This window comes from Stylophora pistillata, chromosome 5 (genome assembly GCF_964205215.1).
Source record: "Stylophora pistillata chromosome 5, jaStyPist1.2, whole genome shotgun sequence".
NCBI lineage: Eukaryota > Metazoa > Cnidaria > Anthozoa > Scleractinia > Pocilloporidae > Stylophora > Stylophora pistillata.
The window spans coordinates 10,156,904-10,183,135 of NC_142523.1; the positions used below are offsets into that span (position 1 = coordinate 10,156,904).

The following is a 26,232-nucleotide window of genomic DNA, read 5'->3' on the forward strand; positions in this document are numbered from 1 at the left end:
ATCATTTTACACGAACTGAAATAAGAACACTCTACTAACAACAACTATTCACTTGACTCTGATGATGACTTCCGCACAGGTTGTCGAAACGTCAGTCACTACCACCGACAACAGTCCTTTTCAGGACTACTCTCACCCGGACGATCAGACTACACCTTCACTTAAGTTCCTTTGTTTACTGGAAAGTCTGAAATTAAGGGGAGTGCTGGTGCTATAATCATGTTAAAACCGTCTCTTGTGAAATTCACATCATGCTCAACAAGATATTATGCCAGTCTACACTAAGTTTGAGTTAGATTCTGGACGCTTTTCTCAGGTGAACATTGCACTTATCGCATTTCTGGTTTCCTGCTTTTAGAAAAAGGTCTTCAGATTTCTACTCTCTTACTTAAAAGTTTTTCAAATAGTTTCATAACATGTGTCAGGTAATTCTAAAGCCGGACTTAAAAAACTTAAAAGTTTTTCAAGAAGTTATCTTTGTCTTTACTCTCATTGTTTCCTTCCCATTTTGAATCCTGTCATTTTGTCTTCTTCCGCATAACATATGAGTAACTCTTCCTGGACACAACTACAGTTCACTGCAGCAAAAAGTATCATTAGCAAATAATCACACCTACCCTTGTCGAAATGTCATTTAGATGACAAACAGTGAGGTAACGGAATGATTGATTTGCATTGCAAATATGTTTTCACTCGATGAAGTAATAATTGTCTTTGTTCTGTCAGGAACTTCGAACATAGAGCTCCGAGCTTCGATTACCTATTTGGCTTAAAATTACGACTTTTTGGTACGACAAATAGTTTCATAACATGTGTCAGGTAATTCTAAAGCCGGACAGCCGGCGACCGGACAGAGACCACATACCAACTGAGTAGGACGTGAAGTAACAGAAGATCATGTCTTTCAAGAGCTCAAGTAAGTTATCTAGTTTCATTCTCCTACACTCAATAATTATGTTACCAAAAATTTTGAGCCCTCTACTGGAGCCTTGGCTAAATATTAAAAGATATAATGCATCGATGGGCCTGTCTCGCCTATGATTCATTTCTTCTAATTTATCGGTGAAACAGACAGTGTGCGGAAACTTGTCACGGGTATAATTTATGTGAACACTGAATGAAATTGAAAGCTGCAATATTTCATAAGTCTAATTCACTACGTTTCGCATGCACAAGTTTTTGTCCGAAAGGAAATTCAATACTAATTAGGGCAATTTGAAAATAATGGTAATCTAGCGACACCTAATCACCACAAAGATTCCATAACTGAACCCTTTCATGCATCAGCTTTGTCGGGAAAAATATCGATCTCCCGCACATGAAAACGTTATTCCTCAGCGAATGATATCAGCAAACCTTTAAAACTTCAGTTTCTAAAGGACCACTCATTAGTTATCTAACATTATTTACTCTAATAATCGCACCTTGCCATCTTCTTGCACTTTGAGCCTAGGTTTAATTTTCTCCTCTTTTCCCTTGTACGGCAGCTGCGCATTGGCAAAGGAACTGCTTTAGCCTTATAATAGAGCATCAAAAACTTCAATATAGAATTTAAAAAAATACTGGAAATTGACCGCCCACTAGTGGGGGTATCGTTAGAATAAAAAAAGGCGTGGGAAGGAGGGGAGAGAAATTGTTTTAAAGTGACACAACCAAAATACTACGAACCCCTTCCCTTTTGATAAATAATGACCGATCCCTGAACAAGGATTATGATCTAATTTACTTTAACAATCGCACTTTCCTGTCTTCTCACACTTTTATAAACCCATGTTCGGAAGAGTTCCATATAACCCCGTCATTAATTATGCATTCCATTTCATAAAGACTAAATATAAAGGTTTCTTTGCAACACTCTATGCATAATTAATGTATGGGGTTCTATGGAACTCTTACCCCCATGTTCAATTTCCTACTATTTTTCCTTGTACGGCGGCCCTGCTTTGGCAAGGGAACTGTTTTAGCTTTCTAACACTGAGTCAGAAGCTTTCATTTAGAATTCAAAGGACTGAAATACAATAAATACGGCTGTCTGCATTTTTCATATCATTTATGGACCATACCAGTTTTCTTAACTCCTAGCAAGATGTTAAACCATACTTTTTTAGATCTCTTATTCAGGAACCAGAGTCATTAGTTCTAGACTGAAGGGGGAGGGGTTGGAGGATTATGGGCGATCATTAGGTTTGTAGGGAGAACATAGAGGGAACTAGTCGTCGCCGACTGAGTATAAAGGGGGAGAACTATAGCAAATGACTGCCTGCCAATTATTTTTCATTGATTTTTTTTTTTTTTTTGGGGGGGGGGGGGTCATAAGAATGTTACAAAGGATTACCGGAGATCAGATAATTGTAATTATGACAGTCAAGATTCTCTGACCCCTCCTCCCCCTCAGGCGATAAATAATGGCCGGTCCCTGATTTCATTCCTCTGAAACCTGCTCTGAGATTTTTTGTGAAACTTTAGTTTTTGTTTGTTTATCTTATAGGAGCGAAAATTTGAAAATAAAAAAGAGGAAAGTTTTTTGAAGTAAAGAAAGAGGTGAAATTTTGAAATAAAAAAGGGGGGGGGGGGTCCTGGGGCTCGTTTAGGAACTGTAGTACTTATATAATTCCTATAATATCATAACAATTAAATTTACGAGTACTGGCTAAATTTGCGTTTCCGAAAATTGTTCCTTTTCCTTCGCCGAGAATTGGAGTTTAAATTTATTTCAGGGGAAGAATGACATTGCTCAATTCCGAGAAAGAGAAAAAAGGCAATAGTTTACCGAGCTGAAAAAACCACAATTGTTGATGTGCGTGTGCTATTTATGTGAAGGATATTCCATGCAATATTATGGCATTTGTTTCAAACAGTTTTTCTCGAAGAAAGAGACTCCCACAGAGGTACAAGGTAGATGAACGAAAGGAAAAAAAACAGTTGATTTTGTACCTTTATCCTCCGTTTTTAACCAAACCCTCCCTTTCCTGGAGTTATCCTGACTCATCTACAGGAACATCTTGGAAATTACTACTTCTCGAAGAGGAAATGGATTTGAGTCATACCCAAAGAACATTGGAATAATTTTCAAAGGTCTTTTAGTCCAAATCGAGGATCTGGTGATAAAAACCCGTATATTTCTCCACTTCCCTCCGATCCCCCATAATCCCTCCATATCCCCTTTCCCTCTTCCCCTCCTGATCTCCCCTCCCCGAACGAATCTGCATCGTTCTTTCCTTCAGTGTTATATTTACGCTGTTGTAATTTCCCTCGTGTTTATCGCCCACCAGACGATCAAGAAAGAAGAGAAACATCGTACGTTATGGACTATGAACAAGCTTATAAAATCAAGTTAATAGAGAAAGATGCTTTAACGCAGGTTAGTTTATGATTTTATGGCGTGTCCAGGTTATTGTGCAGCTTAAACATCTTCCGGGAATTATCTTGTGTGAGTGGCCTTTTTACTTCTCGTTTCCTTCTTTGTTTTGTGTGCTGGTTTTTTTTCTCGTGATTTGTTTGTTTATTTGTTTGTTTGTTTCTTCTTTATTTTAAATAAGGTGTTTTTATTTTCAAGGAAATCATTATTTTAAATCGATTTTCTGCTTAATCAGTCGAACATAAACGAGAAACAAAACGCCATATGAGTAAATTAAAATTTCAAACTTACCAAATTATGCAGAGGCATAGTTAGTAGTCCCCTCTACTGACTATGGCAGAGGGGAGCAACTCAGTCAAAGTAAATCAATCAACAAGGGATATTTAGAGTATGTCAAAATTCGAGTAATGAGATACGACACTTGACCGGCATCCAAAGTTGCTCGTTTGATTGAGGAACCGGTCATTATTTATCCTTTGGCTAGGTGGGTCGGTGAATTTTGGTTGTGTCACCATGTAAACTACCTAATTCCCCTCCCCCCCTGGGGATCCGTTGTATTCAGATGATCCCCCATAATTGGCAATCAATTCTCTATAGTCCCCCTTTAATCTCTGTTAGTGACAACTGTTTGCCATGGCAACCAGAAGAGTAGTCCTTACACTCCCTCTTTTCGATCTAATTCCCCTCCCCCCCTGGGGATCCGTTGTATTCAGATGATCCCCCATAATTGGCAATCAATTCTCTATAGTCCCCCTTTAATCTCTGTTAGTGACAACTGTTTGCCATGGCAACCAGAAGAGTAGTCCTTACACTCCCTCTTTTCGATCTAATTCCCCTCCCCCCCTGGGGATCCGTTGTATTCAGATGATCCCCCATAATTGGCAATCAATTCTCTATAGTCCCCCTTTAATCTCTGTTAGTGACAACTGTTTGCCATGGCAACCAGAAGAGTAGTCCTTACACTCCTTCTTTTCGATCTAATTCCCCTCCCCCCCTGGGGATCCGTTGTATTCAGATGATCCCCCATAATTGGCAATCAATTCTCTATAGTCCCCCTTTAATCTCTGTTAGTGACAACTGTTTGCCATGGCAACCAGAAGAGTAGTCCTTACACTCCCTCTTTTCGATCTAATTCCCCTCCCCCCCTGGGGATCCGTTGTATTCAGATGATCCCCCATAATTGGCAATCAATTCTCTATAGTCCCCCTTTAATCTCTGTTAGTGACAACTGTTTGCCATGGCAACCAGAAGAGTAGTCCTTACACTCCTTCTTTTCGATCTAATTCCCCTCCCCCCCCTGGGGATCCGTTGTATTCAGATGATCCCCCATAATTGGCAATCAATTCTCTATAGTCCCCCTTTAATCTCTGTTAGTGACAACTGTTTGCCATGGCAACCAGAAGAGTAGTCCTTACACTCCTTCTTTTCGATCTAATTCCCCTCCCCCCCTGGGGATCCGTTGTATTCAGATGATCCCCCATAATTGGCAATCAATTCTCTATAGTCTCCCTTTAATCTCTGTTAGTGACAACTGTTTGCCATAGCAACCAGAAGAGTAGTCCTTACACTCCCTCTTTTCGATCTAATTCCCCTCCCCCGCTGGGGATCCGTTGTATTCAGATGATCCCCCATAATTGGCAATCAATTCTCTATAGTCCCCCTTTAATCTCTGTTAGTGACAACTGTTTGCCATAGCAACCAGAAGAGTAGTCCTTACACTCCCTCTTTTCGATCTAATTCCCCTCCCCCCCTGGGGCTCCGTTGTATTCAGATGATCCCCCATAATTGGCAATCAATTCTCTATAGTTCCCCTTTAATCTCTGTTAGTGACAACTGTTTGCCATGGCAACCAGAAGAGTAGTCCTTACACTCCCTCTTTTCGATCTAATTCCCCTCCCCCCCTGGGGATCCGTTGTATTCAGATGATCCCCCATAATTGGCAATCAATTCTCTATAGTCCCCCTTTAATCTCTGTTAGTGACAACTGTTTGCCATAGCAACCAGAAGAGTAGTCCTTACACTCCCTCTTTTCGATCTAATTCCCCTCCCCCCCTGGGGCTCCGTTGTATTCAGATGATCCCCCATAATTGGCAATCAATTCTCTATAGTCTCCCTTTAATCTCTGTTAGTGACAACTGTTTGCCATGGCAACCAGAAGAGTAGTCCTTACACTCCCTCTTTTCGATCTAATCAGTCCATCAGTTGATTGGCCTTTTTGTAGACTGTTTCATACGTTTGGTGACTAGTACTAGTTTAACATTTTCAGTGAGAGAAACATTTGATACATATCTCCGAAATTTTGAGGAAATATGGAACAGAAATGAAGAAATTAGTTGAGTTTAAAACTGTGGGCTGTTTATAAGACTTTTTCTAGATTTTGCTCATTGTGGTACAGATATAACTTTAAAGGAACAGAAACCTTTTAGTAATGATAAAATTGCAGCTATTATTTTACTTAAAGAATGTTAGAAAAGATCTAATAAATTTTACATCCCCATTCCACAAAGGGAAAGTTGTTTTAGGGCGTGTGGTTCTAACTTAAAATTAATACTAAATACATTATAAAATGCAAAATATATTATTTCAGTGAAAACGGGTTTGGCAGGATAAATTTAGCAAAGACTTTCACATTTACTAAAACAACCTTCAAACACCATACTAGTATATTACACAAAACACTTTTTACAAAACGTTGTTTAGGCATGCATTCTATGGTTACTTTTGTTGTTCTTTTTCTTTTTTATTAACAGAGTCTGTAAAAAAAAAAAAGGTTTATTTTTCTTTGTTAAGAGAGCTAATGCCCATAAAATTTTTCTTTCAACTCACCATGTGAAATCTGAGAAGCTCATTGTATCTGATTTATCATCACGGGTTTATTACGAATTAACTTAACGGCCTGCTCCCAGTTGGCTTGTTAGCTCAATTGGTAGAGCGCTGCACTATTATCGCAGAGGTCAGTGGTTCCAATCCCGTACAGGCCTGATTTTTTTCAGGTCTGATTTTCGCTATTGCATAAAAAGCGCTCTCTACTGCGAGGATCGTGCATCATACGTATCAATTGATTCGCGAGAGTTTTGAAATCCTTGGCGTGTTTCTTCATCCATTTCGTCGTGATGTACGTTAAAAATTTATTTATACTTGCAAGCCGATCATTTCGTCGTCTCGCGATGATTAAGACTCTTGCGAATGAAAACCGCAAAGTTTCGTCTTGACAAAGTTTTCCAGAACTTCAAAACTTGAAACTTTAAGATGGTTTATAAGTAGGCCAAACAGCTTGAAATTACGGGGTCATCCTTGGTGTAAAAACCTGACGAGGTCTTCTTTGTTTCATGAGGTATTGTTTTGCTGTACGCTATTGTTTATCATGTTTTTTAGTCTTTGTTTTACGTCACTCGTAAGCTTCACAGGTTTTTACACCGAGGATGAGCCAGACTTCCGTAGAAACCCATACTTCATTATACAAAATAAAAGCAGAGGCCAAACCACAGATCACCTTTGGGACTACGGCTCTGTTTTTGATAGTTATGAGGTTATTATGGAAATCTTTCCCACACCAATTTAGTACTTCGCGCAGTTTTCGTCGATGGCAAGGTATTTGTTTGAACATGGCCTTTTGAAATTTAATGTAACAAGTTCTCTTTCACAAAATAGCTCAGGAAGTCGTACTTCTCAATATTGACTTCTTGAAACTTAAAAAATTAGAACAGACAAGAAAAATACTTCTTGAAAATCAATATACTTCTTGTGAAAATATTTTGCTGCTTAACTGTTGTTGTATGAGATTACATGAGAAACCACCAGTGACTGATAAAGACAGCACTTTCCTAACATACGCGTAATTTTGGCGTTATTGATCAACAGGGTTGGGGTGTAGGTCAATACATTGCCTTGAGATGTTCAGCGACATTTACACATTTACAAAGACCTATTTTGACTAACTGGATGCTATTTCGTACCTTGGTGCAATTCTTTGCTTGCATTGTTTTCCTTCACCATTCATTCCTATGCTTTACTGTGATATTTATGTTACATATTTATGTTAGATTTTTAGATTTTAGAATTTATATTGTTAATTGATTAATAATCACTGATTAGACTAGTGTCTCCAATTAGCTTGTGCTTGTACAGCTAAATACATTTGACACTTAAATAAAGTTTTTTTTTATTATTATTATTATGCAGTATACACGTTTGGATGCTAGTGAGCTGAGCAAGATAGGGCGAAAATTCGTAGCCTATCTGCATGACAGGACTGTTAACTATAACAATATCTAATACTACTTAAATATAAATGATCAATATAAAGCAATTAAAGTGTCGATTGGCCCAATACTAAGATGTTTTTTTTCAAATAATCATGATGTACTGTTCAGCTCTTAAAATATCCTTAACTTAAAATGTTCAGAAAATACTGTTCATAAAAGCCAAATCATAATGTCCTTAAAGTTCTTACGATGTAACCAGTTTAAATGTTCTTGCAATGTTCAGAGTGCTATTTAATACAGCTTTCTGCATTCTCAGCAATATTTCTTTGTATCTTATACCAAAGATGCCCTTCATTTCAGTTTCCAGAGCTTTAGACCATCCTCCAAGTACATCTATAATGACGTTTACTTGTGAGATCTTGTATCCTGGGTGTTGTTTTGTCAGCTCAAGTCTAAGTGCTCCATACTTCTTAGTCTTTTCTTTGTCTTTTTTGTCTCTTTTGTTGATCCAAGGGCAGCTCATTTCCACCAGAAGTACCTTCTTGTTTTTGTGGTAGATGAAACGTGCATCCACACGATTAGATCGTACATATGTACGATCAGCCTATACTGGTACATCCCAGTATGCCTCAGCATCATGTGATTTATAAAGAGGTTTGGGCATCACATCTGAGAACCATGGCGGAGTACTATCAGCGAGCTCTAGGTCTTTGAGCATCTCAAAGAAGAACACTTTCAAAACAAAATTGTGCCTTTCTAAGTACTTGGACTGAGCTAATGATGGACATCCAGCAAGTACATGTGTCATGCTCTCAGGACCTTCGCCACACATTCTACATTTGACATCGTTCTTGTCCGTTTTTCCAGTCTTGTAGGCCATGTAGACCTATGTTGGTGTGAGCTGTTCGTACAGTTCCATGATGCCTGCGATACAGTGGGTAGGAGCACATTGCCATTTACTGAGCCATGCAAAACAATTTTCAAGGCTCAGTTGATCATCTTGCCATCTTGCTATCTTGCTTTTAAAGACTTCCTTGCCACTGTTGATCTTCGACTTTTTTGACAAGTTTCTCATTTACCACTTTCTTTATATGCTTCTTGATGTGCAGATCTTTGGTAGTTATCTCTGGTTCTTCTGTTGGGCTACATGATGGTTCAGTGGTATTCAGGTTCAGAGTTGTATCCAGTTTTTCTGCAAACTTCTTCGCGTCAGTGATGAGAGGAGAATCCCTGACTATAGCACATTCTTCAAACCGTTGCACAGATTTCATCTTGGGGTCTGGACTTTCATAGAGTTTAACTGCTGTTGTGATCTTGATCAGCCTATACTAATAATAATAATAATAATAATAATAATAATAATAATAATCGACTTTATTTAAAGAGGGTATATACATAACAGCTTGCGCTGATAAACCAGTGGCCCTCAAAACTAAAGTTAGTAAGTAATGCATTCTAAGCCATAGAGATTAAAAATAGAACTAACTAGTCGAACAATGTAACTATTCAAAGACTATAAATACAATAAAACTAGATTATAATACAGCTTCAAAAGAATCAATACTCTTGCTCAATACTCTTGCTCGATGGCTCGTAGTCCTCGTCCTCCTTTCTCCCTATTATTATTATTGTTATGTCGCAGAGAAATCAACTGAATGCTACATTCTAATCAGGCAGCACAGGGCGAAAACCGTAACCTGTGAGCCATGGAGTAAAAAAAATAAATGTACATTAACTAATCCTAAAAAGCTTGTCCGTTGTGTCTACGGTCCTCCTTTTAACAGAGAGTCAAACTGCCACCTTGAAACTCCGGGCAATATTCAGCGTGCCCGAGAGCACTGCCCTCTGCATCTTTCGCAGTACGTCTGTGCTTCTGCCTCCCACCAGCTCGCGCATCATGACATCCAGCTCCCGTGACCACCCCCCGAGGGCATCCATAATGATGTTATATTGCTTCACCTCGTAGCCTGGGAACTGCTGCCTTAGTTCCCAGCGAAGGGGTCCGTACTTCAGTGTCTTCTCTTCATCCTTTCTTGTCCGATTGTTAACCCACGGGCAGCTCATTTCCAGCGTCACAACTCTCTTGCACATATGATTTACAATGCGTGCATCCACATTATTATTATCATTATTATTATTATTATTATTACTATTATTATTATTATTACCTGAAAGGGCAAAAAGAAACTTTCATTTCCCATTTTTTTAAAGCGGTTCAGTCAGCTTATTTATAATTCCTCGAAAAAAAAAAAAAAAAGAACAATACTGAAGTTGTCACCCTAACGCCATGCGAAGGTTTTCGTAAATATCATTAACGCCTATTCATAGAGAATTCCTCCCCAGGACTCAACTCCTTTTAATTCACCGCCAAGAGGAAAATTTCTCTCTCCACCAAACATTTACTCGCCTCCGGCTTGCCAATATAATACATTGATAAGTTTACCCTTTAAAAGTGTTCCAGGGAAGATCTATTACGGTTCATGTAGCATTCTTTCATCTCAATAAGCGTGCTATGATAAAACAACAAACTACAAGTTATAACCTCCTTCTCAGCCTCACCCCGTGTCCGTCGAGAAAATGATTTGGCCAGCTATCATGATCAGTCCTTGGTGAGTCTTCAATAAAAAAACAATTCTTAGGTGCTCCAGGCGATCTTTGACTGTTAGAAATTACTAATTTACGAGTGTTTAACGTCTTTCAATGAAGTGAAGCAGTTCAGACCACGAGGAACACCAAGATGTAAATGAACTGAGGGATTCACAAGTGTTAATTCCCTCCTCACGACTTAAAACTTGAGAACGAGGTCAGAATAAATTCACGCAGCAAGGTTCTAGAAGTTGACACTGAATTAGTTTTTATAGTTTAAAGTCTTACCAACTACTTACCAGATTTTCATAACTTATATTATAACTTTTACCGTTAGAAGAAATTCACTGCCTATTTTTTCATGTATCAAAAACTTCAAATCGAAGGGAAAAAAAAAAAGAAAGCTCTTGTAGAGAATCTAGGGTTCAAGCATACTTTCTCAATTTTCTCTCATAATTTTTTGCAGCATGCAGTGGAAGTGGTTATGCTCAGCGCAAATATCAGAAAACATAAAATCAATACACAGGAAAGTGTGAACAGCGTTCTGAGACGTTTGCAATCCTAACGAAGAAGTTCTCATGGGGTGTGACAGAAGGTTGTCATCATGACGGCGCGGGAATCTTCTCATTTTTGTGTCTTACAGAAGTGTCCTTCGAGAGAGACTTGGCAGTAAAGTCCAATTCTTTAACAGGCTTATAAACTTACAAAAATTTGAAGTTTGTGGTTAAAAATTTATTTCATTCAATAACGTCATTGTCCTTATGACTTCCTCTCAACAAAGACTTCTCTGAACGCTAAACAATTACCTTTATCTACCATATTTACAATTGAGCTGGTTTTACCGTACTTCGATACAAAAATAATAAATTATTCTCTTTTTCATTATGTCAAATTCATCTTTCTCTGAGTCTTTCCGTCACAAGTCTTCTGTCAGCTCTTGAAAGGTCACTGGCGATAGAAAGCTACAGTAGATCAAGAAAGAATGTTGTTAAAATGATGGCGAAACTGAGGTGGCTGAGGGTAATTCTACAGCCTTAGCTTAGTGGCTGACTGTATTATTTGTATTTGTATTTGTACTTGTATTAACGATATTTAGACAGGCCAGCCCAATTCAGCTTGAAACTGGTTTAAATGGAGGCCTGTACATCTCACCCATCCCACCCCAGGGGAGGACATCCATCACACTGTAATCTCATGTGTGGGGAATTAACATCTCCTACCCCAAACCTGCAGGAGACGGGACCTCCATTTATTCGTCCCTATCCGAGAAGACTAAAATATCTAACCATTTCTTGAAGTTACTGAAAGGTAGCTAATTCTTCTCAATTATTTTAATAGCCTGCAGTGCAGGCGGATTTTGGCGGGGCGAGTGGATATTCCCATCGGCTGTTCAGGCCGCCGTCTTGAATTAGAGAAACAGTGGAGAGTTGGGACGAGGTAAAAAGTTTACTACGCTAGTGGGAGGGAGAGAGAAAAATTGGGAAAGGGGGAGGGGAAGGGTTTTCTTTCCCCGTCCCCCCACCCACTCCGACATTCTCGCATTCTCGTCCCAATTCTCCCAGTCTGCAGCGAATCCAACATGGCGGCTTAACACTCAAAACCTAGCGACTAAATACAGCAATGACTCCGACCTGTAGTTGGATGTTAAAAATAGTAAAATTTAATAAGTTACATCTTAACTCCTTGCCTGTGAGTATTGTTTAACCGTGTGTCTCGAAGCGGAACAGTGAAATATCAATGCGAGTGAAAACACTGATGTGTCAAACACGAAATGGTTACTCACCTAACGAAGAGAAGGCAGAGCCTTCATTGTTCAGCGAGGTCGTTCCGCGATATGCCGGCGATGACTACCTCATCTGCTGACCAATTTCGCGGAACAAATTCATTTAGTTGGTTCAGGCTCAGTTCAGGGGGACGAAGATCAGAGACTGGAGCCATTCCTGTATTTCACCGCTGACAGGAATGGCTCCGACTCATGTGTTTGTTTTTTTTTTTTTGGTTTGTTTTGGCTAAGTAATTTATAAACTGAGATAAATTTAAAAGTGTTTTTTATTAGGTTCTTCTTAAGTTGAACATTACAATGCTTGCAAATGAAGCCCTTTAAAATTACTACAGGGCTACGTAGTGTCAAAATTAAAATACATGTTTCGAAAATCACGCAGTGTTACATGACGCTGCGACCGATATTTTCAATTTACAGTATGCTCGGCTGGAGGAGTTTTTTTTTTTTCGTTTTGGCTAAATTATTTATACACTAAGATAAAATCTGAACGAGTGCTCTTCCCATGTTGAACGTTTAGTAATTTATACGCTGAGATAAAAAAACTGAAAGAGCGCTCTTCCTATTTTAACCTCCACGCTGATTGTAATTGAAGCCCTCTTTTATTAATACAGGGCCATGTACTTTCTGTAATAATGTCGATCTATCATATGACCAGTACGACCACCTGGGCGCTTTTATCGAAACAATTCTAAGAAAATCCCCGTGTGAGGGCCTGAGTGACGCGAAAGTAGAAAGAAAGAAAAAGACAGTGTGACAATAAATTCTTATTGATTGAGTAAGTTCGGGCCGTACTGGAAAATAAATGGCTCTCAGTCGTGACGCAAGGAGCTCGCTGCGCTCGGTTGGTATTTTACTGTCCGGCCCTCCCACTCAGTTAATAAATGCATACTCTTTTCTTGCAGCAACTGCATGTCACATTTGCAACCTTACGCGGTACCTTTCTAGTGTTGCGTGACCTCAGTTTTTTTACAGGCACGACTTCAACTTTCTGGATGCTTATAACATTGCGTTATTCTCGAAACGTGACATGCAGATGCAGCATTAATTTAAAACTTAGACACTACATGGTCCTGTAATAATTTAAGGAGGCTTCATTTACAAGCATTGTAATGTTCAACTTAAGAATAACCTAATAAAAGATACTTTCAATTTTATCTCAGTTTGTAAATTATTTTACCAGAAAAAAAAAACAAATTAATAAACGCATGAGTCGAGCCATTCCTGTCAGCGGTGAGATACAGGAATGGCTCCAATCTGTTCGTCCTCCTGAACTCAGCCTGAACCGACCAAATGAGTTAGTCAGCGAAACTAGTAAGCGGATGAGTTAGTCATCGCCAGAATATCGCTGAACGACCTCGCTGAACGAGAAAGGCTCTGCCTTCCCTTCGCTGTGTAAGTAACCATTTCTTGTTTGACACATCTGTGTTTTCACTCGCAATGATATTTCATTCTTCCGCTTCGAGACACACGGTTAAACAATACTCAAAAGCAAGGAGTCAAGATGTAACTAATTAAATTTTACTATTTTCATCATCCAATTGCAGGTCGGAGCCATTCCTGTATTTAGTCGCTTGTCACTCGAAAGATGAAAACCACCAAAACTTAAGACCTCGAGTGTTGGACCAGCCGGGACTCGAACCCTCGACCTCCCGCATAACAGTCCAGCGCACTATCCGTTGGGCTAACATAGCCGTAAGTATAATTTGGATTTATCACCTGAGTTGATAATGGAAGCTGGCCACCATAAAACAGATCTCGAAGCTGACGTTTCGAGCGTGAAAAAAATGAAAAAAATCGATTTAAGCGCGCCGCACGGAACTCTGGGGGTGAGGTGCCCGAGAAATGTAGGATCTGACGTTTGAGTGGCATAGGCACGAATTAGTCTGAAACTTATATTCTGATGGCACGTTGAAGAAGTTTTCGTGGCATCGTGGAAGTTACGGATTATTTAAGCATTTCGCGGGAAAATTAATTCTATCTCGGTCGGTCGGTCAGTCCCACGTTTGACCACCATATTATTTTGTGTTTGTTGTAATTTTCGTTTTCGACCTCCCTGTAAAATATCATTTAAATCCTTGAATTTTTTTGGGTGAAAAGTGGTGTAACGAGGTTAGTTTGCCCTTTCCTCGGGGCATTGTGCTGCTGTGTTGAATGAGGAATATGTTTCCACCTATCTTTTGGGCACATCTAAAAAGTGGATTTTTTAGTGGTTTTTCGTATCTGGCGTAGCAAAGGTTCTTTTCGTAGAGCCCTTAGCTTCACTGAACACAAGTTGAGATTGTGTCAGGATGTGTATATTGCAAGACTGACTGACTCATTCTAAATAACCTTTTCACATTGAATGTCTCACGTGAGTGTATCAAGAATATAGTACTTTTCCGATGCGCCTCACCAAACTTATCAACTTACCCTCTCAAATGTCACATGGTCAGGAGGTAAATAACACTCCAAATGGTGGTAATGTTTCTGCCTGTACTGACGATATCCATGATCGGTGAACGAAACAACCCACCTTAGAGTCCTGTGATTAAAACACATAGGGCCAGTTATTTACACGAGGTCCAACCCAAACCGCGGTCCAAGCAGTGAGCCATAAGTATTCTCTGTAAGAGGATGTTTTCATTAAATAAATGTCCTTCCACTGTTAGCTTTCGGCTTTCGGGCGTGAAAGGATCTCAATAGGGTAAACTGATAGCCGTTAAATGGCCTAAAACGTGAGCCGTCTGGCGTACAAATTGACAAGTTTTAATCGTTAGGGGAAAGAAAAGTTAACCGTAAAAACAATTTCTGGTGACAGCCGTAAATTTGCGAAAATTTTAACCATTAGCCATAAAAGCCACCATTGAGAACCTCGTGCAATGGACCAGGCGGGTGGGGGAGGGGAAGGGGGGCTGGTACGTATTCTTAGGAACAACAAATTACCTGTTTGGAATGAGGCTGCCGCAAGTTCTGCATTGTGCTCGACCACTACGCGCATGCTCGACACCGTAAGAATAATCAAAGTGGTCAGACTCCTTGAACAAAGAAGTGAAAAACAATTAAATCATCGATATTCTGATTTTCAAAATAAAAATATGATCGTGTAGTCTGATGGTCATGCAAATGACTATTGTTGGTAGCGGAAGTCAACATCAAAGCCATTCAACGCTCACTACGACTTACGCTCAGATCGTGGAAACGTCAGTCATTACCAACTACAACAGTCTTTATCTGGACTTCTCCCCCCGGGATTATCAGACCACACGATCAAACAATTTCCTGGCAAAATACGCGTAACCAATCATATTTTCACTTCAGAAAACGCACAGTACCCTAAATCAACAACTATGCAGCAAGTTATTTTTTCAGTGTGACAAAAGAAAGAACTTAGTGAACAAAAACACTTTCTGTCTCTTCTAAACAGCAAGCAGTCTACGTAACAATTCTAGTAACGTTTAGCTCTAAATACCCTTGCTGAGATATTTCGGCCCTTTCCCCAGATCCAGTCACAGTCCCTCTCGGTCTAACGACTTGTACAGAGTGGGGCTGAGAGGAGATATGAAGGATGGACTTTGACCGTTGTGTAAGATTACCAAATAGTCCAAATACAGGATGACAAAAACAACTTGAATCAACAGTACCTCTTCTGAATAATTCTCATTGTCACTACCTCCTTGATCAGATTCACTATCACTAAATTGAAAAAAGAATCAAAGCAAATTTTAAAAGAAGTTATTTATGATTTATCTTACGTTTAGACAAAAAGTTGCCTTTACGCAAAAAACACAACTGAACCAGCCCTGACCTGGTTGATGAAGCAGGCACAACTTTCTTTGGAGTTTTCTTTTTTGCTTCTTTGCTCATCTCCTATAAAGGAAAGTAAAATAAGATTAAAAAGTACTACTGGTTAATTTTTTCCTTCGATTTTCTTGCCAAGATCTTTGAAGATCTTTTATTTTCTTGCTAATATCTCCAAGGATCTTTCACTTTCTTGCCAAAATCTTTAAGAATCTTCTATTTTCTTGTAAAGATCTTCAAGGATCTTTTATTTTCATGCCAACATCTTTAAAGGATCTTTGAAATTCTTGACAAGACTTCTTGGAGATCTTTGAAGATTCATAGAAGAACCTCAAAGATCTTGACAAGAAAATGAAAGATCCTTGAAGATCTTGGCAAGAAAATGCAAGATCCTTGAAGACCTTGGCAAGAAATTGCCAGATCTCTGAAGATTTTGGCAAGAAAATGCAAGATCCTTGAGGATCTTTAAACAAGCGTTGTGAAGATCCTCAAAGAATTCTCAGGGATATTCATGAAGAAACACAAGAGAACCTCAAAGGTCCTCATGAAGATCTTTACTGATCCTTAAATATCCTCCAAAGATTTTCACCAGGGACCCACCATTGTTCTATTCCACTACGGTGATTAATTGTTTACAAGTGTATTTGCTTTACTTTTGTTTGAAAGAGAAGAAAAATGCTACAAGAAAGACATGTTTCATTTCACCAGAATTTGTCAGAGATTAAATACAAAACTTAACCTGGACAGCAAAAGTTGAAGATTTTTGTTTCAAATAACGTACTGCTTACCTGAATTTTTAGATGCCTCTCTCCCAGTTCCTCTGGAGAAAGAACTTCTTCTGCTACTTTGTTTATTGTATTGTCTAGCACCTGGAGGGTCAAACAGAAAGCTCAACAATTACCCACTGTCATAACAACTACACTCTTGTTTCTGGTCAGCAAAGTAGTGGAAAGGTCACAGAAATAGAAAAAAAAACTGTTTGTATACATGTGAATAAGAATTAAGTGCAGCTCAGCATATTGAACTCACATAGAATCCCTAAGACCATGCACAAACAGAGTAGTCTTGAGAGATGAGCATATAGATCAGAAACAGTATTTTAAAAACTGCACCCCTATTCCGGGATGTCACACTTTGTCAAAACATTAAGGCTGACCGTGAGAATGTCTAATAGGATACAAGTACAATTCACTTAGACTTTCACTTAATGAGAATGTCTTATAGGATACAAGTACAATTCACTTAGACTTTCACTAGTTGGGCAAGCAAAACTGTTGAGAGAAAAAAAGGCCTGACTGACTTATGATAGACTACAAGGTTCTCCTTCCAAATTGTTATGTATTACCTGACAAAAAAATAAAAAGAGAGAGAAGTTGGTGTTCCATCAAAAATAACCTTAGGGGTCTAATCTACACCTCTTTAACTGTTACCTCACCTTCACTGGTACAGCAGACTTGAGTTGAGCCTTTGCTCTACAGTTTGGACAGTCTTTTGAATGACTAACAAGAAACAGGAAAAATAACTTCAACAATTTATGGTCCCTAAACAAAATTCTAAAATGTGATTGGTTAGCACCTCAATTAAAGCACTGAACTGGACAGTTCACACATCATGCCTTTGCAACTGAAGAGAACACAAAAACTGTGCCTTGGTTCTTTTCCTCACAGAAAACAAGTAAACAATTAAGTTTTTATGAATGACTCTGTTTAGCCTATGATTATTTTTATACTTTTGAATAAAAAATTTCTACTCTTACCATGCAGCGAGTGATAAAATAATGTATTGTAAAATAATTTGACATGACTACTGTAAATAGATTTACCTTAACCCTAACATCAGTGCATATTCTCCATAGATACTGTTCTCAATACATTACCTAAGGTGCTGATAAGGAGAATTTGTTCAACATTGAAGAGCTTATATCTTTTGTTTGTGATCATTTTCCTAATTCTCCTGACATTTATGTGTGATACAGGGATGATATTAGTCACTCTTGAGGATAAAGGGTTGAGATGAATTTTGAACTGAAACCAAAAATGTTCTGTAACATGTCTTACCAAAGCCAGTCCCTGATACAACCAAAACAGAACGTGTGTGAGCAAGGCAAAGTGTGTGCCAATACCATGAGTTCGCGACAGATACAGCAAAGTAACTCCTCATTTAAAGCTTCCAGGCACTTCTTTGATCTGCTGTCATCTACCAGTTAAAAGGGAAATTTAACATGAGCCCTGTTAATGCCATAAACAATTCTCCCTGTGTGTTATTTTAGAGGAATACTCGGCAATTTGGATGGAGAATATAGCATTCTATCAGAACTGAGGGGAGAATTTAACACGAGCCCTGGCTAAACAACTACTAATATATATATCTTATAATCAAGCAAGAGGGCCATACTGGGAGAATATTGGCCCAAGGTCTTGACAGTACCAACCGAGCGCAGCGAGGTCTGTACAAAAAAAGACAGAGGGCCGATATTCTTCCAGTACAGTCCCAAGCAAGCTTGGTTAATAAGAGATTTATTATACAACTGAAGTTCAGAGGGACACAAGTGCAGTATCATTTGGGACCATTCAGGACAGTGCCCGGTCCAATACTGAGAGAATATTGACCGGCAATAGAGCATTTTAATTGGCTGATTTTAGTTATTGGCCCTCTGACTGCCCAAGTCGTGTAATAAGATGCCATAACCATTTCTCCCTGTGTTCAATTTGAGAAACACTGAGGTATCAATTTTAATGGAGAATATAGCTTTCTATCAGAACTGAGAGGAGAATGACTGAGTACTGTTCAGAGTTAACAGGGAAGTGTGATGAAATGCTGGGGGATAACTTTGCACTGGACTAGCATCCCATCCAGGGGGGAGTTAAGTGATACTCCTAGCTGCGTCATGCTAAGGAAACCAGGATAATCTCCCACTGGGTGGGCCACTTGGCTCCAGTACAGACTTAATCTACCTTCTTTTACCATAAATGACACTAAGGGCTTTTTTCCACATATTCCTTCAATATACAGAATGCCTTCTGAGGAGAGTTGCATCATACATCATGAAGTTGTGTTTAATTCACCTCTTGGAGTTCAATGTACCTTTGTCCATTTTAACTTCTTCCAGTGGATCAACCTTTTGATCACCTTCCAAAACCTGAAAAATATATTAATGATCATGATAGTCACCAAAAACACTGTGCAGTATAAACAGATACCTTAAAGAATAAATAATTTTAATTAATAATTGTATAAGTTATCTCTTTTAAAGGAGAAGAATGCTCCTCAAACCACATAATTATCTCTACCATAAAGGTTTCAAATGTGCTTCCAAGAAAAAGCAAAAACAGCTGTTTCCCTTACTGTTAACACTGATTGCCAAAAGATGACAAAAATAGTATCCAGACTTAACTGAAATACACATTACTGTCCTGAACAACACATTACTGTCCTGAACAACACTTAACTAGCATCTATAATGAGAGCATTTAAAGAACATTGAGAGAAAATTTTCAGAAGGCTAGATTAGTCTTCCTATTTCAATACCGCAACAGGTAGCATCATAATTTCAAATGTCTTTTCGATGACTGAGATAGTATCATGTCCTTTTCTGGAGCATAAAACTGAACTTCCTCCTTTTGATTTGCAAATTATTAAATATCTGCTACAAATTAAAAATTAAGATTTCACAGTATCATTATTTTGTTTTTAAAACTGATGCCTTTTAATTATAAAAAGTCAAGAATTGACCTGCTTGCCTTCCATGCTGCCTTTTGCCTTCTTTTCATGAGAAGAACTGAAAATCATTAAAACACAACTCAACCTTTTACATGTTTCACACCAATGTATACATAACAACTGTAAGTAGTGCAGTCAATTATGCGATTCAAGGAAATTCCATCTCGTCACTCATGAATTCTGCCTTCAATTGCACTTGAAACCCAATATAACTGATTAACAGGTAATAGTTAAGAGTGTTTACGTAACTTCCATTGTCACGCAAGGAACATTAGATAATCAGATCAAATTAGCCTTTTCCATAACCACATCCGATCAGAACGAACGGAGCAAAGGATAAAAGACTTAAAGAATAAGTGTTAAGATTGGAGAAAGAGGTATGATTTGTAGTTTATTGTGCATGCTTGTCGATTTAGTTAGATTTGGGTTAGATATTATTGCTGGTATCACTAGTGATTCGAAATATTTAGTAATTTTCTAGCATTGTGATACACCCCCTGTTTCATATCATTACTGTAGTAATTAAATCCTTTCTTTATAATCATCTTTTCAGTTTTTAGCTGAATCAAGCACGTGATTGAAAGATAGAAAGACGGGCTTGGTTCCTAGTAATATTCTTATCCAACCCTATCACGTTCAGAGCACCAATGGAGTGTAAGACTATGTTAGAAGACCTCCATCCGTTAAACCCAATATGGTGTCAGTTTTTTTTAGTGCAATTTGATGTAGAATTCCATAGAAAAGTAATAAATGTCCTATAAAATTGCTTGAAATTCTTGAAAATTCAACAGGTTGAAGAATACTCCTCAGGTTTGGAACTTTATTTCACCTGTCATGCTCAACATAAAAGAGAAAACACAGTATAGGTACTTTCTCTAAGAAGTCTGCTCCATTGCAATTCAGTCCCTTTCCCCTCCCCCCTCAGTAGTTCATCAACTTCCCCTGACAGCTTTGTCTGTTAGCCATTCACACTCTTGGGTGGGGAGAGGAACTGTGAGAGCACAATGTGTCGTGTCCTCGAACATAACAAAATTGCCTCTCTGTGGGCAACTTGTAAACAGGTACCCTTCTACTACAGTACATGAATTCTTCTCCCCTTATTTCCATGACTTCTTATAATACTTCATTATTCCAGCATATTTCAAGGATCTAAAACCAGAAAACCCCCCCCTTTAAAATGTTTCACCTCTCTTTCTAGTCCGCACTCCTTTCCTTGGGTCCAGTAGCCCTACTAACACCTTTCAAAGTACCCCTACCTCTCTGTTATGTACCCCTACCTCTGTAGTTCACTTGGTGATACAGGCTTTTTCCGTTTGCTTCGCCTTCGCACACTCCCATCGCTAGTTCCTTCTCCAAAGGAGCCCACTTCTTCAGAATCATTTTGGCAGACCTCACTAAAAACATAAACAAGTTCCGAATCGTACGCTGACAAACTCTGTCCTTCTTTCGTTTTACCCTGGTGAAAATCTTGTTCAGGATCCTGTTCAAGATCTTGATAGGATCCTTACTAGGATCCTACCTGAAATCCTGGTCAGGATCTTGTACAAGATCCTATAGGATCCTACAGGATCTTGTACAAGATCCTATAGGATCCTGTACAAGATCCTATAGGATCCTATAGGATCTTGTGCAAGATCCTATAGGATCCTATAGGATCTTGTGCAAGATCCTATAGGATCCTATAGGATCTTGCGCAAGATCCTATAGGATCCTATAGGATCTTGTGCAAGATCCTATAGGATCCTATAGGATCTTGTGCAAGATCCTATAGGATCCTATAGGATCTTGTGCAAGATCCTATAGGATCCTATAGGATCTTGTGCAAGATCCTATAAGATCCTATAGGATCTTGTACAAGATCCTATAGGATCTTGTACAGGATCCTACAGGATCTTGCACAAGATCCTATTGGATCTTGTACAGGATCCTATAAGATTTTGTACAAGATCCTATAGGATCTTGTATAGGATTATATATATAGGATCTTGTACAGGATCCTGTACAAGATCCTGAAGATTTAATAGGATCCTGTATATGATCCTATGAGATATTGCAGGATCCTGTACAAGATCCTATACAAGATCCTGTAGGATCCTACAAGATCCTGAAGATTTAATAGGATCCTATGAGATATTACAGGATCTAGTACAAGATCCTATAGGATCATACAGGATCTTCTATAGGATATATAACATAATTACAGGATATATACGAATTCTGTACAAGATCATATCAATGCACAAAAATAAAGTAGATGCGTCTTGTAAATTTATTTTAATCTCATGTTTACAACTGTTACATTAATTGTAGACATAATCTATATTTCAATGAAATGACAATAGTGATGAGTGACCTAATCTATATAACTATTAACTATAAATTATAGATCATGCATTAGACTTGTGTAATTGTGGTATTAAGCATTGCATCTCTAGTAGGAAGAAGTAACACACTGGCATAGAGAATAATCTTTTCTACAAATTGATATAAAAGATGCCACAATGGAAACCATACTTTAAATTCAAGTATATTGTGAAATTAGTGCACGGGAAAACACAGCCAACCAAAATGTCTTATCAACTATTTTTATGTAGACCAATTAAAAAGTTATGCTTCATTTAGGTTGCAAATTTTCTACTTGAAATTGGCTGTTGTCATGCCTTTAATAATTACTTATCATAGTCATTTGCAAACACCTATGAAATAAAGTGTTCTGGTGTTATAAGTAGTAAGATTCATGTATTGACAAAAGTAGCAAAACAGCTGAGGTGTAGCAAAGCACACTGGAATCATTTTTCACAGGCTTTAGCAAACAACTATATACAGTTTACAAACTGTAAGGTTATTGTGAGGTGGGCTAACCCACATCCCTTCAAAATAACTTAACAATTAGCACATTTACAGAAATAAATATTTGTTGAACTTTTAAAGAAACACATGGTTACAATGGAGCAATTGCAGAATATCCGGCCACCCGGCTTTCAAGAATGAAGCACAACACCATAGAGGCTATTCTAATTCAATGACATGTAAATGAGTGGCCATCTGACTCTGAAGAACGACGCATAACACAATAGAGGCTATTCTAATTCAATGACATGTAAATGAGTGGCTGGGTATTCTGCAATCTAGCCGTTACAATTGATCTTCATTCGAGTTTCTTGCTGCAGCTGAATGTTTGCTCTTATAGGACTTTAGTTTGTCCAGGCACTTCTGGTTCAGGGATACTCGAATGTCGCTCCACATTTTATCCAAGACTTTCGCACCATACTTGACATTTATGCATCCTATCAAATAAGCAATTCATGGAGAATTTATTAGTTGTGTGTATTACTACATTGTCCTATTCCACAGAATGTTCATAAACTATTGGGGAATTCTACGTGAAAATCAGTTAAAGATCTATCACATATATGATGCCACTATTACTGTTACAGGCAAATCAGTAGTCTCACAGCCTACAGATCTGTCACATACATGGTGCCCCTCATACTTCAACAGACAAAGTATCACTGTAGAGTAGTTTGAAGTCAACAATATTTTAATAATCATCGTTATGAGTATTCCTGAATACTTACTCTTTATCATGTTTATCTTAGACTGATCGAGTGGGGGCTTCCTTACCCCACCATCCTTGGGCTCCACACAGCCATTTCTCATCTCCTCATCTGTGAATAACACAGAGAGGAGAGCTGTTGCATAAAGTTTTGGTTTCTTCTGCTTTGCTTGGACATCTAAGAGCAGATTTGTTCCATTATATTTCTGTGAACAAATAAAAATAAATAAATTACAATCCTCCCAACAATACAGTGGAACCTCGATTTAACGAGCCTCTATACAATACTTCAGTTCCTGACCAGCAAAAATTACAGTAAAATGGATGACGCAGAACCTTGATTTAATGAATCAATTTCCCCAGTCCCTTGGTACTTCATTAAATCGAGGTTCCACTGTCATATGGCCTGATGCCCCATGTTGGCCAAGGAAAACCATAGAACCAATTCTTTATTTTAGACAAATTTTGAGTGTTGATGTGTATCACACACTAATGCTAAATTCACTATTTTATCACAACACCAAGAAGAAAACCATGATGGCAGGAAAACGAACTTCATTCACTACTATCCCTACCACTTAATGGGGTGATAAGTTTGGGTATGCAATGGCTGCCATAGATTCTCCACATGCCAAGAACCTCAGAGCATTTGAAAAAGTAAGAGGGGCTAATGACTGAAAACTGTTAATAATAATGCATAAGACAAAGGACTGACCCTGTGGTGTGCACTTAAAGTGATGGGGCTGCAGTCCCCCTTACCCCTTCCCCTCCCTCAGTGCCTGAATACTTACAATTTCTATTTCAGTTTCCTCTTCTGGGTTGGAGGGCAACTCGCACTTCACTCGATGCGGGCTTTCTCCAGTGAAACTGCTATTTAGGCTGTCCTAAAATGATTAAACAAATTTAATATTTTCAGTTATATGTTTGAGAACATAATGACAATATTTATTGGATTGTATCAAAGATTATAGAATATGTCACTGAATATTAGAAAATGTACATAGAATATAATTACAAATGAGATCATGGCACCTGTGAAGAAGACCCTGCTTCCTGCCTTGTGTAAACCTTATTGCTTTCCAAATTTGTTTCGCAGGTTCCTCTCACCAATGACTCTATCTCCTCCAATTTTAGGAAAATCTTTTTAAATTCTTTCAAGACTGTTTCTTGGAATTGATTAGGCTTCTCGTCAACCCCTTCAACCTCAATGGTTGACGCCAATTTGGAAACCTGTGTAGTGTAAGGAAAAATTTTATTGCTAAAGTGAAGTACATTTGTATCTATCTCAGAAAACCTTTTGTTTGGATTAGGATGTTAAGCTGTTTTTTCAGGGTACTACAAATAAAAATACTGTTTTAAACTGATGCTTGTCCCCTTGAATTTGATATAGACAAACCTGCACTTCATGTTTTTTAGCCAAAAGCTCCTTTACTCTTTTTTGTTCCTCAAGGAGGTCCCCCTTTTCAGCACCAATATCTGTTTAAATAATGTATTAAATTAACAAAATGAAACTAGATCAAGTTCTACAATTGGCCAATACTACAATAAGTAGAAATTAATAAAATTGTCCTGCATCAGGTGACTATTGCCAAATTTATGGACCAATAGTGGTCAAAATCATTTTCATCAATACATCCATATATCCATCATACATACTGTCAACACTTTGCAATTGAAGGGAAAAATGTTACCTTGAAAAGTGTAATCACTGCCATCATCATCCTCCTCGTCAGATTGCAAGCCTTTGCTTTTCTTATTTTTCTTTTCTTTACATTCATTTGCTAAGAGGTTGTTAAAGTTAAAATATATAATAAACTAGTTACTGTAGTAATGAACTTGCCAGAGAACTATTGTGTAGAAACTCTGCAGCAAACTTTTGTACTGAGCTTTGAACATTTTGTGAACACAAGATCTATTCTACACTCTTACTCTAACAGATGGACTATTAGTCTCACAGCATGAAGATCTTTAACTGGTACAGACAGACTACCTTTGATTATGTTTACAGTAATCATTTGCAGTTGGCATCAACAAATATTTTCAAAAGATATTTAACATTAGTTACTCACCTTTTCTTTTAGGCTGAAGAGGAATATCTTCTTCTTCGATATCTACCCCTAAAGCTCTTGCGAGGACACTTTGTCGCTGTTTGCATGCATCTTCTGTTCCTGTGTGAAAATTAATTTTATTCTTTAGAGGAAAAGGAATAGTTTATTGTTACAAGTTCAAGACACATTATGCAAATTTGTATGGCTTTAGTTAGCATACCTTGAAACATGACTAGGCCAGGCCAAACACCCCTGGCATCTTTCACTCCGACTTTTTCTTTAATTCTGAAGTTCTTTTCTTGGATCACCTTTGAGGGCACAACAGAGTACTTCTCCTCTTCCACAAAGTAAACTACAGCATGACTTTTGGAATGTGAATCTAAGTCATATGATGTAGACAATTAAACTGCATATTAGTGTGACCAAGGCAGGTTCTGGTGTTGTTATTTGAACAATAAGACAGACTTATAGCCATAATACAATTTATTTATACAGGAAAGTACAAGAGAAATAATACTGATAAAAAGAAAGGGTGATTGCAAGCTAAAAGAAACAATAAATGACAAATAACAAATCAATAATTTAAAATAATGAAATAAAACAATTAGTAAAAAATACAATCGATTGTCATACAATAGCAAGGCACTAACAAGACAACCCTAAAGCATTGCATGACAGAACAGTAATCATTGTGTGACACTTAAAAGACTTAATCCTCTTAACTAAACATAGAACTATTGAATGGTGGGCTATTCTTAGAATCATACATGAAATGACTGGAAACAAGTCAATACTGATAAAGCAATAGCTGAAAACAACATAACATTAGATAAGACTAATTTCAATCACAATTTCATATTTTCCTTTGACTTAAAACTAGGAAGACTGGCAAAGTCTCATTCAGTAACAGGACAACATCTGTCATTACTGATGGACTAAACAATGAAGACTAGTGAAATATCTGATTTCACCGATGAACTTTAAGTCAAGTATACAGATAAATGCAATGTTCTGAAAACTGAATACAATCTTGACACATTTTGAACATGAATCAACGAATATATGGATTCAAGCAAAGACTAAACAATTGGATTGAGATAAGTACACATGAACCATATTATTCTTGAACTCAAACTGTAAGACATACAATTATAGGTCAAATGTGACATACCAAATCCTCTGTAAAATAGGTCACTAAC

General features: G+C 38.0%; 3 protein-coding genes and 1 long non-coding RNA gene across 4 annotated transcripts; 1 reads left to right on the top strand and 3 right to left on the bottom strand.

The window, feature by feature from the left end:
- The first annotated feature begins 1,642 nt into the window (after window positions 1-1,642).
- LOC148730191 (uncharacterized) lies at window positions 1,643-11,041 on the top strand. The gene is made up of 2 exons (XR_016001914.1): window positions 1,643-3,361; window positions 10,616-11,041. It is a non-coding gene; the product is annotated as an uncharacterized LOC148730191 (long non-coding RNA).
- Window positions 10,860-17,874, bottom strand: LOC148730192 (uncharacterized). The gene is made up of 8 exons (XM_088761659.1): window positions 17,767-17,874; window positions 17,145-17,208; window positions 16,498-16,578; window positions 15,717-15,778; window positions 15,553-15,604; window positions 14,855-14,946; window positions 14,342-14,453; window positions 10,860-11,111 (listed from the first exon to the last, which is right to left on the bottom strand). The coding sequence occupies exons 1-8, from the start codon at window positions 17,832-17,834 to the stop codon at window positions 11,043-11,045; spliced, it is 600 nt and encodes a 199-aa protein (XP_088617785.1). The 5' UTR covers window positions 17,835-17,874; the 3' UTR covers window positions 10,860-11,042.
- An 803-nt stretch (window positions 17,875-18,677) lies between these two features.
- On the bottom strand, window positions 18,678-21,743 carry LOC148730193 (uncharacterized). Its single transcript, XM_088761767.1, has 4 exons — window positions 21,729-21,743; window positions 20,707-20,909; window positions 19,442-19,487; window positions 18,678-18,848 (listed from the first exon to the last, which is right to left on the bottom strand). Exons 1-4 carry the CDS (start codon window positions 21,741-21,743, stop codon window positions 18,771-18,773), a joined length of 342 nt encoding a protein of 113 aa, XP_088617893.1. The 3' UTR covers window positions 18,678-18,770.
- Window positions 21,676-25,429, bottom strand: LOC148730194 (uncharacterized). Its single transcript, XM_088761661.1, has 8 exons — window positions 25,254-25,429; window positions 25,055-25,153; window positions 24,677-24,766; window positions 24,382-24,461; window positions 24,018-24,215; window positions 23,777-23,869; window positions 23,008-23,191; window positions 21,676-22,716 (listed from the first exon to the last, which is right to left on the bottom strand). The coding sequence occupies exons 1-8, from the start codon at window positions 25,261-25,263 to the stop codon at window positions 22,565-22,567; spliced, it is 906 nt and encodes a 301-aa protein (XP_088617787.1). The 5' UTR covers window positions 25,264-25,429; the 3' UTR covers window positions 21,676-22,564.
- Between the last annotated feature and the right edge of the window lie 803 nt (window positions 25,430-26,232).

Coding starts and splice junctions, on each gene's coding strand:
- LOC148730192 (XM_088761659.1), bottom strand. CDS start 17,834: ATGGTATTGGCACACACTTTGCCTTGCTCACACACGTTCTGTTTTGGT. Junction 14,454..14,854: donor GGCAGCCTCATTCCAAACAG/GTAATTTGTTGT, acceptor TTTTAATCACAG/GACTCTAAGGTGGGTTGTTT. Junction 11,112..14,341: donor ACCATGTGACATTTGAGAGG/GTAAGTTGATAA, acceptor GATCTACTGTAG/CTTTCTATCGCCAGTGACCT.
- LOC148730193 (XM_088761767.1), bottom strand. Junction 19,488..20,706: donor TCACCAAGTGAACTACAGAG/GTAGGGGTACAT, acceptor AATGATTTTCAG/TTCTTCTCATGAAAAGAAGG. Junction 18,849..19,441: donor GCAGCATGGAAGGCAAGCAG/GTCAATTCTTGA, acceptor TATATTTTTCAG/GTTTTGGAAGGTGATCAAAA.
- LOC148730194 (XM_088761661.1), bottom strand. Junction 23,870..24,017: donor AAGCAGGGTCTTCTTCACAG/GTGCCATGATCT, acceptor TAATCATTTTAG/GACAGCCTAAATAGCAGTTT. Junction 23,192..23,776: donor AGGAAACTGAAATAGAAATT/GTAAGTATTCAG, acceptor ATTTGTTCACAG/AAATATAATGGAACAAATCT.